General features: G+C 36.9%; 1 protein-coding gene across 1 annotated transcript in view; it reads right to left on the bottom strand.

Annotated features, from left to right (window-relative positions):
- SMYD3 (SET and MYND domain containing 3) overlaps positions 1-14,584 on the bottom strand; it is a 446,033-nt gene that overhangs the window by 363,010 nt on the left and 68,439 nt on the right. Inside the window, exons 4-5 of the mRNA XM_052805601.1 lie at positions 13,824-13,881; positions 7,774-7,910 (exon numbers count right to left, since the gene is read on the bottom strand). Coding sequence (XP_052661561.1) covers positions 7,774-7,910; positions 13,824-13,881 — 195 coding nt within the window. The remainder of the gene's footprint in view (positions 1-7,773; positions 7,911-13,823; positions 13,882-14,584) is intronic.

Raw genomic sequence — 14,584 nt, 5'->3', positions numbered from 1 at the left:
ACCAAATGTAGTGAGAATCTTAGCAGCACTCTAGAACTACTTCTGCAATATTAAAAAGATACAACCTAAGACATAGGCTCTTATTCACAACTCTTCCTATTCCAATTGCCTTCACACTTACTCATTGCTACATTGTGGAAACAAGCAGCAGAGTGTGACTGCTACACTGTGGGGTCAGAGAGATGTGATTTAGTTCTGATTGCCCTACAGACCTCTTATGAAAAGACAGCTATATGACCATTCTCTATTAGCCTTAATTTTCTTCCTTAGAAATATTAGTCTGCTATACAAGAAAACTATAAAGAATCATTGCTAAATCTTCAAGTTCTTCTTGAGACTTTTCAGAAGCACTATGCAAGTGAAAAGCACTATTGCCATTTAATAAACATGCCAAAGTCATAGGCAGAGATAAATGAAAAACAAGAAGGTCAGCTTCAGATTTTCTACTTACTCCTACTCTTTTAAGAGTAGCAGAATTGACAGGAGAACAAGAGATACCAGGCAGACAACCCTGTAATCCCAGACCAAGTAAATGAATTATTAAACAGCCCCAAGACCTTCCCTACCTTCCCTTGCTACAAAACAATCTCCTGACTTTTTTTTTTTTCCCCTCCCTGTTCTTATGAAATATTACCCTTTGTCAAAAGAGCTAAGATGCAGAATGAAAGTTATGCCAGAAATTAGTCTGCATCATGGACTTTTTCTAGTGCTGTACTCAACTCCAGGGGTCAAACAGCTCTGCCCATTAACCAACACTGGCTCATCTAGGCTTCTGCAAGGCTCTCTAACAAACCAAAGGAAGCTGTTTTGGCAGGAAGCACACATGGACCTGAATCTTTCTAATGCCTCTGTTACTGGATCATGACAAAAAAAGTGAGTTTAAAATGCTGAAGTCAAAGTATGTAAGCAATAAAATCCAATATTCAAATAAACCTTGGCTGCTTGCTATGCTGCACAAACCAGTGTGTAGTTTTCTCCTAATAAATTTAGCTTTTCCCATTTCCTTTGGTTTTATGTACTGCAAAAGCAGAGGCTGATCTTTGCTTACTCCCCTCTTGCTAGATAAGACAGCTCCTCAGAATCAACAATAAATGCTAGGAAAGCGATCATTTATGTCCTCTGAAAACAAATATGAAGGTCTACCAGAATGAGTTTTGTTATGCTTCTGTGGAATACACCAGAAAGAGAGTACAGAAAAATTCTCCTGAAATTATTTAGGCAGTAACTGAGCACAATATTTCTGATGATCACAAGTCAGTTCTTAACAATTTTAAGTGTGATGCTTTCAATGGCTTAAAACTACACACAGAGAGAACAGGAGAGAGGACACACCATGTCCATATTCCCACCAAACAAAACTTTATCAACAGAAATACTAAATCAATAGCACTTTAGATAAAAAGATGATCACAAATCTCATGTAATAGACTTAAAGATGGCAATAGTCAGAGAAAAAGGTTCTGATATAGTTTGATGAGCAGGAACATACCCCTCCAACTCTAAAATAACAATAAAGGAGTCAAGAAGATAGACAAACACAATTGTATGTTGAGCACCAAGGCTTAACCATTGTTGTTTCAGGTATAATGATTTCTGGAAATTACAAGACTTTGGAAATTATAAGAAAAAAGAACTATCAAAATGAAAAGGTTTTTGCAAAATAGTTTCCTGGGCCAGGACTAAAAATAAATTTGTCAGTACTGGCCTAGTCTTCAATTTACCATAAACACACAAGTTTGCATGAGACAAAGCAGCAACGTACATTAGGTTTGTGCCCTGGCTTCAGCTGGGATAGAGTTAATTTTCTTTCTATTAGGTGGTACAGTGTTATGTCTTGGATTCAGTATGAGAAGAATGTTGATAACACACTGATGTTTTCAGTTGTTGCTGAGTAATGTTTAGACTAAGCCAAGGACTTTTCAGCTTGTCATGCCCAGCCAGCAAGAAAGCTGGAGGGGCACAAGAAGTTGGGAGGGGACACAGCCAGGACAGCTGACCCAAACTGGCCAAAGGAATATTCCATACCATGGGATGTCATGCCTAGTATATAAACTGGGGGGAGTTGGCCTGGGGGTGGTGGGGGGTGAGGGGGTGGGGGGAAGTCGCTGCTCAGGAATTAAATGGGCATCGATCAGCGAGTGGTGAGCAATTGCATTGTGCATCACTTGTTTTGTATATTCCAATTCTTTTATTATTATTGTCATTTTAATATTGTTATTTTTATCATTATTAGTTTCTTCCTTTATGTTAAACTGTTCTTATCTAAACCCACAAGTTTTACTTTTTTTTCCCCAATTCTCTCCCCCATCCCACTGGGTGGGGGGGAAGTGAGTGAACAGCTGCATGGTGCTTAGTTGCTGGCTAGGGTTAAACCACAACAGTTTGAATTACACAAAAAGCAATGACAGATAAATATGCACTTGCTTTTGTCATCTCCAGAAAAAGAACTTCATGGCCTCCTAATCATAGGGAAACTGAACAAGTGCATCCAGAGTTAATGAGATTAGCAAACCTGGCATCAGAAAGCAACCTTCACCTCTGTGCCTTTAACGACTCTTAACTTGCTCATAACTTTACTCTTAACTTTATCCTAACAAATCACTTTCATTTCCCTGCTAACATGATTACTAAGTTAACTAGTGAATCCTAAGAAAGAGTAACCTACTGAAAGTGCTGCTAAAGAATAACTTGAACAGGCAGACATATCTTGCCTTCAAAGGTCTTCTCAGAAAACATGCTATCTGATGCCTATAGGATCTGAGGGAGCAGTGTGAAGATCAAACATACTTTTTCCAGTCACATCATTAAGTGAGAGTGAGACTATTGCCTTCAACCTGCACTTAAAAAGATACCCAAATACATTACAACTTAGTATTCAGACTTTACAAAGGCCAAGTGACACTGCTCAACTCCCAGTTCTCTTCTGCCTATGCAGATACATACCAAAACCCCTTTAACAAGATGATTTTTTTAAATTGGTACTAATACCCTTTCTGTTGAAGAGAAACACTTTCGAAGCACTGAGTGGAATAAAAAGTACGTACTGAAAACTTAGAAGAACAAGCAAAATATATTTAACCTTTGATAGGAGGAATAAACAAAGGATTTTAAAGAGACCAGGGCACTTTGTCTCTTGAGGGATGTACTTCTGCACTTTACAGCTGCCCCCTTACTTCTTCTTAAGTTAAAAATAAAATCAAATATACCAACAGCCTAAAAGGACAACTGGTCTTTCAGTTAAAACTGTCTGTGGATACACAGAGACCAGCATACAGCATCAAACTTGTATCTCTTCTTCACTTTAATTTCAACTTCACAAACCTCAAAAAAAATGAGGTAGAAAAAAAATTCATCTGACATAAAAAAACGCACATTTCCAATGTGTATGGATACCGACTTTCTTCTTCATCCTATCCTAGACCTATAGCTCTACTCTCACTTAGACCTGTTTTTACTGTCATTGATCTGTGTCAATTCTAAACTGACCTGAAAGGAAAGAGTAGGACAGCACCTGAGAAGAGGTTGGTGGGCAGCAGACCACCTGCATGAAGAGGCATATTCAGCTCACACATACACAGGTGTGTGATCTCTCCAGTGACTGAATGAAAGCAGCACATCTACTTTCAAAGTAGAATCTGCTCATAAGAAAAAAGTGGCAAGATTGGAACTGTAGGAAAGATTAAAACTTCCAGAAAGCTAAAAATTCTCTCTCTAATCCCTATCACCCCATGTGCAGTTAAGATACTGTTCAGAAAGTGAAATTTTGGACAACAGAAAAATTAGGGAGATTGCTATTTCAGGAGTAAAGTATCATCTCTGCTCTATGGGGTTCCCAAGAATCTTCAATCCAGCATCCTTTTCCCAAAAGTTTGTTATCAACTGTTTTACCAAAATGTCATTTAGAAACCCTTTCTTTTCCAACAAAATTCTGTTTTAAGATTACTAAACTGCTCCAGAAGTCCATTATGTTAGAGTTCATTAAATGTCACTGGATTTTACCTTACTGTTATTTAATGACAGAGGTTGAATATATCTTACTATTTTTATAAATGTGAGGATCTGAAATTAGGAGATCTTTAAAATGGCTACCATTTTATCTAACATCAGAATCTCTTCTTTTTCTTATTAATTGAAAAAAAAAAGTTTTCAGACAATTTAAAAATGCTCAAAAAGTCAATTCTGACATAGTATGAGTAGTTGCAATCCTATGTAAGACACCAAGTCTATACTTGATCTAAAAAAAGTCTTCTTAGGCCTGATTCCAGTCAGTGGAGTCACGCACAGTTTTACAGTCAACATGGTAGGTACAGATTTCATTCAATATCTTAAGTAGTTTATGTGGTTCTGTCTGCTATTATGAAAAGACCGATAAATGTATACAAAAAATTTTAATTCTTTATCCTGCATCCATTAAATGTCTCACAGGATTCCAGGCCACCTCTTCACACATGTAAGTAAAAGCTGAAGAATAAAAAGCAAGGACTGATTTTATCTCAAGGTTATGGAAACATCATTAAACCATAAAACCATGGTGTCAAAAATTTATCTTGACATTAGAAAACGTCTCAGTGGAGTTAAAGCCTTATCACGTAATTAACTGCAGATAATTCTGTTTAATACTGAGGATCAGAATTTAAAAACAGTCACAACCTTGATAAATGGCATGTTAAATAAACTGGAGCTTCCGAATAGTGAACAGATAGCAAGAATGAAAAAAAATCCAACTCCAGCTCAAAGGACAGTTGATACAAAAGCAAATTGTCTAGTAAGGACAGGGCAACACTCTCAAAAAGGAAGGTATATTACCCTTCTGAGACACCTCCCCATCTAGTACAGCTGATATTTTCAACAGATCTTATGCAAACTAAAAATATATTGGAGTGAAATTCTGTTCCCATGGAAAGAAATGGCAAAACTTTCTTTGATTTTCAATGGGAAGTTTCCACAAGTTTGCACTCAAGGGGACTCTGCCCATTAAGCGTCACAAGCAAGTGAATAAAACTATAATTAATTTTCACAAAGAAAAGAGCAGTGGCCAGCAGAGGAGGAGGACTGTTTAAAAGAGCTTCCGAGAAGCTCTTTTGACCTAAATCAGGTTGGACATTTTCCAAGAACTGTCTGGAATTTAGTCACCTCGCTGCAGGACCGTTTTTCTCTTTTGTCTGGCTGTCTGCTTATTTTCCTTCTTGAGGATCCCGCATCAAACAGAAAAAAAATGACCTTTGATGGTATCTTTTTGTGGCATGCAATGAAAGAACCGATCCAAAAAAGTTCAATGTTAGAATAAGAACCTACTGAACTTGAAAGGAATGTTGGAAGAGGTTGGGAAAACAAGATTACATCTTGAAGTCATGTATCTGTACTATTTCTTTGTTCTATGACCACACAGAGAAGTCATCACAGCTGGTCTTTTTTAGAGTTACACTACAGAGAAGAGACCACATAAGTATTTTATCAGAGACTTTATAGTTCCAAAGCCTTATATTTTACCTGCTGGGAATAAGCATCCCTATTCAGCTTAAGGAAAAAAAAACAGTATTTTTTCCACTGACATTCAGCTTATCTTCCAAAAAACATTCTATGGGAGTGGCAGAAACTGACTGCTGCTACCTCACTAGGGATGTGGGCATATTAAAATCATATTTTAATATAATGTCGTACTTCATAACACACTCACATGACAACGAAATTGGGAATGCTATAAACTACAACATGGAAGATTAGAGAGTGACAATAGAGCTTTCCAAAAAGCACTGTGCTTGACAGAACTCTGAATGAGATACTAATTTTACTCACATGTAAAGCATATGGGCATATTTAGTTGACAGCTCCCTTCTCCCAACCAAGTCACCTGTTCAGTCAGATTCTTCTGTCCCTTCTGTCAATTCTTTTTATTATTAGTGATATGAAGTATCTGTACCCATGATAGGTCTATGTCATTTGCTCTCCTTTTTCCTAGGGCAGACACAGACTCAGCAAAACAAGCAAAAGAAGGAAATGAGACCTACTTTAATGGTCTAAGAGCTGCTGAATTCCTAGAAGGGGGGGGCGGGGGCAGGGAAAGCAACAACTACTTAAAAACCCGGTAATTTGCAGTATATTCAATAGGGTAGGGACACATTCACAGTCCGCATAAGGAATACATTGAGTTAAAAATATCTTTGTGATAGGAAAGCTATAGTGGAACAAACATTGTCCTTAACAGGAGCATTCCTAGTCTTCCAGTTAACAGGATATGGAGCTGGGAAGTCTTGACTTTCACTCTGTCCTTGATGCCCACTTGCATCACCTTGGTAAAATACATGTGAGGGAAGAGAAGGTGCACATATGTGCAGATACTTGTGCATGCGTGTACATAAAAAATTTAAAAAGCTTCCTTATTTTCTTCACAAGTGCTCCAATATATTGGGCAACCATCACACTGCTCCTGTAAAGCCACCACAGCCAGCCTCCATCTTAAGCTTATTATTACACAGGAAACAACAACATTTGTAAAGAATTTCTTACAAGCTGTGACTCAGTTCAAACTGGTTAGGCAGTGATCATCTTCTGATACTCAGTCTTATCTTCAGCTGTACAAATTCTTTAAACCAGATAACACAGCACGTGTATTTCATGTGAAATGCATCTGACAAAGTTCCAAACCAGCGTGCCAACACAAGACAGTAAAAGTTTGAGTGGAGACTAGGTAGCACATAAGGTTTTTATCTACAAGCTTTTTTGACTGGGTGTATTTCAGTCTGCGTGGTTTTTCAGGGAAAATTGCAACTTTACACCACAGCAGTCTAATCACCAATTAAAAAAAAAATCCAGAAAAACAACACAATTGCTCATATTACTCCTACTTCTTCTGTCCATAACAAAAGAGATTCCACAATTGTGCAAATTAAAAAAATGTAAAAAATCATATATTGCATTTTTACTGCATTTCTTTAAAAGAGGCTCTTTCTTTTGTTTATATCAGAAGAAAAACACCTAAGAGTTTGACTTACTTCATAAGAAAATGCTTATTAAAACAACTGAGACATGCATGAGTTAAGATAAATCTTATGGTAGAATTTATCAATCAATAAGAAATCAAAAAAATTAAATCAAGTTAAAACTATAAGTATTCTCCATATGAAGTACTTCTGCTAGCTTCTGAATTGAAAGCAATAACATATGTACAGCAAAAGCCAACAATATTTAGTTAGTAACATAACAAACAGTTTACATATTGTGGAAATTAATTTCAAGTACATTACATGTAGCCTTTTAGAATAGATGATCCACATGGCCCCTGAGAAAGCAGTTTGTGGAATACAGTACTGTCAGGAACACCCATTAACACTTACTACTAAATGACAAAATGGAATGGGAGTATATCTGCAAATATAAGATATTGCACTTTGCAGAAAGATTCTAGGCTGAAGAATGATGCTATATGCTCTTTTTCACTGTGGAAAAATTACTTTGACTGACTCAATTGTTTTTGAACTTGCTTGGTTTTTAATGTAACTTTCCCCCCCTCCCCCAAGATCTTTAACATGATAATTTAAAAAAGGAAAAGAAAAAATATCCTCTGGCTGTTGCTTTAATTTTGAAGTGTTACAATTATATAAAAGCTATACTTCTGCTTAAATACTGACTGAATAGAAAAAAAAAATAGTTTGATTTCACTTTGTCATATATCAAATTCTGGATGTATCTACTGAACTCCCACTCAAAAATAAATCAAGAACACAAGGAAAGGATAATTTATGAGTTGTCAAGCAATCACATTTTAACACTTACTTTTGTGAAGATCTGAAAAAAGTCAATTACAGGTGGCAAGTGAGACGCATCCTGGATCTCCATTTTCAAATACAGTTGCAATGTCTGTGCAAGGTGCCTGAGGCCATCTTTCATTTCTTCACTTAACTGTTCAGTATCTTAAGGGGAAGAGAAGAAAAAAGTATATCATGTCATAAACAGAACCTTTCACCAACATTTTGAAAATGTCCAATCACAGCCACACAGTCTAGACATTTCCAGTCCCAGAATTAATCTTGACAGAGGGCAATTTTGACAGAGGGCAGACGTTTGTCAGTTTTTCTGACAGCTACCTATCAACACAGAGAAGAGTTTACGAGGTTGCTACTGCCAAATCATATGAATACAATGGTGAGTTAAAGATTAAAAGCCAATAGATAAAGCAGATGTGTAAGCAGATGTAAGACATTACATACAAAAATTAGGCATCTGGGTTTGTAACATTAGAAATGTGCTTGAAAGTTTATGCAGTAGTACCATCCTCCTTACAGCAGTGCATATTTTTATACTGTATTCTCCACTGATGTGTCAGAAACACTTTATGCTGGCAGATCAAAAGGGAAAGTATTTTAGAGACAAAGGTAGTTTCATACACAGCAGCTGGTAAATGGAATGGATGTGGAAGAATATTAAGCAAGTACCACTTTTATTCAATACTAAAGCACCATTATTCACGCTTTACGGATAGGAATCCTAAAACAGAAAGAAACAAAGTGCCTTATTTTCTAATGGAGTGATCATGCATGCATCAGGTCACTGATAACATGGAAAGCGAAACTCAGCTGCCCTAGTAAGTTCAGTGCCTGATTACCTGCTTCACATTTTCTTTTTCCTGCCAGTTACCACAAAAAGAATAAGGCCTAAATGGAGAACGTGAAGGTGAACAAATTCAAGTATCAGTCTATAACAAAAGGCAAAGAGGATTATTATGCACTATGAATCAATCTCATCTCTACATAATGGTGAATTGTTATTTTATTTTAAACACCATCATGGTTTAACCCCAGCCAGCAACTAAGCACCATGCTCACTCACTCCCCCCCCACACAGTGGGATGGGGGAGAAAATCAGGAAAAGTAAAACTTGTGGGTTGAGATAAGAACAGTTTAATAGAACAGAAAAGAAGAAACTAATAATGATAATGATGACACTAATAAAATGACAACAGCATTAATGAAAGGATTAGAATGTACAAATGATGCGCAGTGCAATTGCTCACCACCCGCCAACCGACACCCAGCTAGTCCCCGAGCGGCAATTCCCTGCCCCCACTCCCCAGTTCCTAAACTATACGTGACGTCCCATGGTATGGAATACCCCGTTGGCCAGTTTGGGTCAGGTGCCCTGGCTGTATCCTGTGCCAACTTCTTGTGCTCCTCCAGCTTTCTCGCTGGCTGGGCATGAGAAGCTGAAAAATCCTTGACTTTAGTCTAAACACTACTGAGCAACAACTGAAAACATCAGTGTTATCAACATTCTTCACATACTGAACTCAAAACATAGCACTGTACCAGCTACTAGGAAGACAGTTAACTCTATCCCAGCTGAAACCAGGACAAACACCTATCCTTAATGGGAATGGAAATAACCTTTTACCAGGAAAGGTTCTTCCCCGTACTTTAGAACCAAGCTTGTTGCCCTCCTGGAAGGAAAATTCAAGATCTGTGTTCCTCTTTAACTCCTAATCACTCACTTAAAAAGAGGATGCAATTAAAGCAGCTGTCACTGGGTTTGGTTAAACAGCCATCTAGTGTGTACGATACTGAGGCTTCTGTGTTCTATCCCACCTGGCATTCCTCTGCTTGAAAGTACTGGCTATTTTGTAGGTTGTAAATTGGCTATCTTGGAGTTTCCATTTCTCACACACCACACAGGTGAGCTGCTTTAATAATCTCTTTGAACTACTTCCAGCAGTGCACTAAATGCTGGCTTACTAAAATGGCCAGTACCCATGGACAGCTATCAGCCAGAAGTCTTCCAGTGGAACCAGCTACGATTTGCTTCTAGGCTGGTATGGGTTTCCTTATTTGCAAGCTCTTCAGTTCTATTTAGACCTTCTCTGGAGCCACGGAGTGCTGAATGATGCAGTCCTACCAGTACACTGTATTATGGCAAATGTACCCCTTCTCACGCTATATACAGAGTTCAAGAAGCATCTATATTATCTATTGTATATTGTTTCCATTTCAGCATAAAGTAACACTTTCCAAGATCTGCTCCCATTCCAATGGTCAGTCGTTGCTGCTGAAATGCCATCTACAAGCCATCCTTGGGGTGATTCTGCAATGTACTGAGCAAGCAATGACTCCAGAGGAATCTTAAGGGTGGTCTGTCCCTACAAGGGCTGGGGAAGGAGGCACATGCTCTCTCAGAGCAATCAGATTCAGCTCCTCACAAAGTTCAAACCAGTTAGTACTAAGAATGCTGAGATATGCCCCTCCATACCTGGCACAAAGCTTATTTAAACAAAGCATTTGCCTTTTTATAGCTACCCCCAGGGCTACCCATGTGCATCTTAACAGTGTGGACATTTGAGGGTGATCTTGCAAGCCTGAATGAACGTACATGTTAGAAATCCAGACGTGTGCTCTTCACAATGTATGGAAATCTCTGGTATAGAAAAGTATCATATCTATGAGGACTGTGTCTTCAAGAAAAGCAGCAAACTTTTGGATGATTGGAAAACTCAAGTTTAAAAAAATAAAAACCCCATAAACATACACTTGCATTTCTTATATAATATTCCTTTGAAACTAAAGATGCTTTTTCCTTCAAATGTAATTTTTCAAGACATCGTGTTGTTCATCTTTACCTGATGTACATTACAAAATGCATTATGACAAAGTGAGGAAGGCATGATATGCTTCACTATTAGCAAATAAACACCTCTAGAATGGAGAAGAGGAATCATGCAAGCAGCATGGCATAAATGGACACTGCAGTTTAGGACAGATGTGAACAAGAACATCAAATCCAACTGGAACTTCAGGGAGAATTGGCAGAGATGGGAGCAGAATGCGATTATCCACACTGGAATCTGTCCAGGACATCAGAGCTAATGAACCCAGCAAAAAGTCCCACAGGATCTTCAGTGGCAAATGATCAAGACCTGGTTTTCACAGCATATCAAGAAGCCAAGGCCAAAAGCAAAGTGAAACAAAATTTGTGAATGTTTTCATTTTGTGTTTTTAAGAAACTTTTTTCAATTGTGTAAGAACCCTGGTGTGGGAGAGAAAATGCTATAAAAGCCCTGTGGAAAGTTTTCTAAATAAGGCGTGTGGATTTAATTATGCAGCTCTGATACTGATACAAGTAAAGTAGCAAAAAGTCTGCCCATAGTACAGCACACAAACTCTTTTCTGCACACTGAATCTTGGTAAGTGAAAGCAAAGTTGATTTCTGAATGATCATAACAGATAGTGAGCCTGTAGAACCACGTAAGTAAGAAACTGCGTTATAATAAATGAGAACTAGCAACAGTAACAATGCACACAGACACCACTCCTACTTAACCTGAGTTTCAGGGTACACAATGAATTTGAAGGAACTATGGAGCTGGGAATAGAACTTTATAAAGCGCTAGATTCCTCCACATGTTTGGGGGATTTTTTTTAATATATGTATTACATATTTTTTCAGATAATTATTCAATAAGTGTATAAAACTTTATATGCTTTTATTCAGTTTATATAAGTCACGCACACTGAAAATCACCCAACTGTATAAAGTAACATTGAAAAGGAATAGTGTAAAAGGAGACTGACACAGCATAGTGACAATAACAATTTTCAAATATTTTGGACTTCCGGAAAAAAAAGAAAGAAAAGAAAAAAAGAAAGGAAAAAAAAGACTATTAATTAGAATTCTATCTGTCATATTTCTGATTAGTGTTGAAACACTATGTTCTATTATACAGATGCTTCCTGAGAAGTTTTTTGCTACAGAAGATCACAACCTGTGTTTCTAGTTCATGTGATTCCCTCCAATTAAATCTTTTCCCCTATATACTTAGACTTCTGATGAAAATGCTTTTCTGACTTTCCTATGGATTCTACCAAGTACCAAAGTAAATCTTTATCAACACCATCTGTAAATTGTGCAGTAAATGGGAAAAATGTTAAGAAATAGCAGTAGCTTTTTGATGATATAGAGGCAGCAAAAAGCATCACAGCTACTACAAGTTGTCACACTATCCCAAAACACTCTTTTGGACTATCCTAACTGCAAAACCATAGAGACCATCTATTCACTCTAGCAAGAAAGCTCTGAAAAGAGCAAAAGGAAAGAGTTAGCCAAAACCTTCACGTAAGATTATGCAAGTGTCATAAGCCATTTGTACTTCATTCTATCAAGTATTAATGTCAGTTAACATCTAGGAGTCCTGAACACCTTGCGCTTTGGATTTAAGATTACACAGGAATCGTTATTAAAGCTCTTAGAGTAAACACAGATGGAACAGTAGATGTGGATCTAAACTAACTTGCTATGGAACAGCTGTTTCTGTATCAGTGAGAGAACAGTCATCCCACCTGTATCACAGGCCATATCAGCATTTCCTTCAGAATGAGAATTTTAGTAGAAGTTTCGAGCCATTTTACAGATTTTTGTACCATTTATCCATTGCAGCTCAGGCCTGTTCAATACCAAGCTTCTTTCCAGACAGCTTATCACACTATTCCCCTTGTCTCCAGCCAAGTTAAAGGAAGCTGAGATCATCTCCTGAAGGGTACTGAGAAACCTCAGTTTGTATGAAATTCAGTTACATAAAAATCTTGTCCTACACTAGAGAAAATTGCTGTACAAGTGATCAATATTTAATTTTTAATGGGAAAGTCTTCCCTTCCCTCCAGTTCCTACTATGCCACTGTGCAACCAGCCATTGGTACAATAGAGCACCGTGAAGAATTTTTTTCCCTGGATCCCAGCAGTGCCACGAAGCATAGAAGTCCATAGTCTTCACCATTTTAACTTCATTTGAAGTATCTGGAAATGCTGCTCTTAATTCAGATATTCATCTATGTCCCCATAAACTTTTGTTACACAATTTGAGAATATCCGTGGCAGAAAATCTGGATGTTTTAAATTATTGAAATGTATTCCCTCTATCCCTTTTAATTTGTTGCCTTATTAAGGTCTTTTGCCCTTGCAGTTTGGGAGAAGGTGGCAGAATGTCAGGATGTACACAAGTAAAACATAATACTAGTTATTGTATTTTTTTATGTTTATGTGGTTTTATTTCTACCTAACTATATCAATAGATCAAGCTGGTTTACAGCCGAATCTCTGAATAACACTAAAAAAATGTTGAGGTAATCAAAATATTCACATTACTCTCTAGAAAATCCCTTCAAGCAAGACGTAAGAATGAACTAAGGATGTATTTCTTCCCTTATAAGTCTTTAACTTTTAAGCTACCACAAAATCTGGAAAAAAAGTTTTCTATTTCAACATTAGCTCTGCTGAGAGATTATAACGAGCATCCTTTCCTACCCAAGCATTTGAAACTTGTGAAACCACAAAAATAATATCTGCACAAATTTATCTTTTCTTCTCCATTGAAAAGTCATGTAGAAGGCAGACATACACATATCCCTTGTAAATTTTAGGCTTCTTTCCTTTTTCTAGAAGTTTTTTTGAAGCTTTATGCAATAGCACATAAATATTAAAAAAGTAAAAACTCAGTGTAAAAATACATGTATTTTTGTATATGTATATAAAAACATTGGCACTGTATGTAATAAGGCAGATATTGGGTAAATTAAAAACTGAAAAGGCAAGATGTACACTGTAAAATGAGAAAAAATATTAAAACCAAAAAAATTAGGTGGAAGTTTTGCTTGAAAAAGACACACGTTTTTTACTTGATCTTTGAAAAAACTGTTCTTCCCCACAGAGGTTTTAGCAAGTTTTGTCTTTGATTCTGTTATTCTACAGAGCAGACCTTCAAAAGGCAAGCTGCAAGAAAATCAGATGGCCATTCTGTAAAGCAGAACTTGGAAGCATTTTCTGCAATATGGTTGGCAATTACTTACTTGACTGAAGATCGGAAAAAGAGTAGAGTCTCTCAGAAAGGCATACTGATTGTCTAAGCTGCAGAGAAAAACAGATAATTAACACTTACATAGCACACTTTATCTTGAAAACACTCTAAAAGATTGATTATTCAATGTGATATGCCTATAAGATAATTAGGTAAGGCTAACAGCATCAACATAAATCTGGTCATTCCATACTTTCTATAAACTATCATAAAAATATTAATTTTTCTTGGTGTTTAACACTTTCTACTAATTTTTTTTTTTTTTTTTTTACTTTGGCAGCTTACCCTTAGTAATTTACTTTGGCCCTTCACACTATAATTGAAAGCAATTTATGAAGTTAGCAGTCTCAGATTTCATGTGACTATAATTAATGCACAGTATACCTAGGTACATCTTTGCCCTTTAAAAACAATCATGCACACACTCTTCCCAACAATGTATAAATTAAGATATTAAATCATATTTTATCACCTCAGACCACAACAAATGCACATGTTTTTATCCAAGACAAACAGCATCATGGCAGGGTCAGCAAAAAAATGGGCAAATCCTTTTTGATTTACAATCCCACACAGCCATAAGCTGCTTAACCTAACAGAAAATTTAGTCTGCATAAATTAATCAAACTGTGGGAATGTCAAACACCCAGGACTTCCAAGAGAGTTTAGGAAAAAAAAAAAAAAAAGAAAAAGAGAGTAATTGAGATTAAGAGAACCCAACATTGAAAGCATGGCATTGTGCCCTCCAAAGGA

The sequence above is a fragment of the Harpia harpyja genome, chromosome 13 (genome assembly GCF_026419915.1).
Source record: "Harpia harpyja isolate bHarHar1 chromosome 13, bHarHar1 primary haplotype, whole genome shotgun sequence".
In the NCBI taxonomy this organism is placed as follows: Eukaryota; Metazoa; Chordata; class Aves; order Accipitriformes; family Accipitridae; genus Harpia; species Harpia harpyja.
The sequence above is the reverse complement of the archived record's forward strand: the minus strand, read 5'-3'. Positions and strand labels throughout refer to the sequence as shown.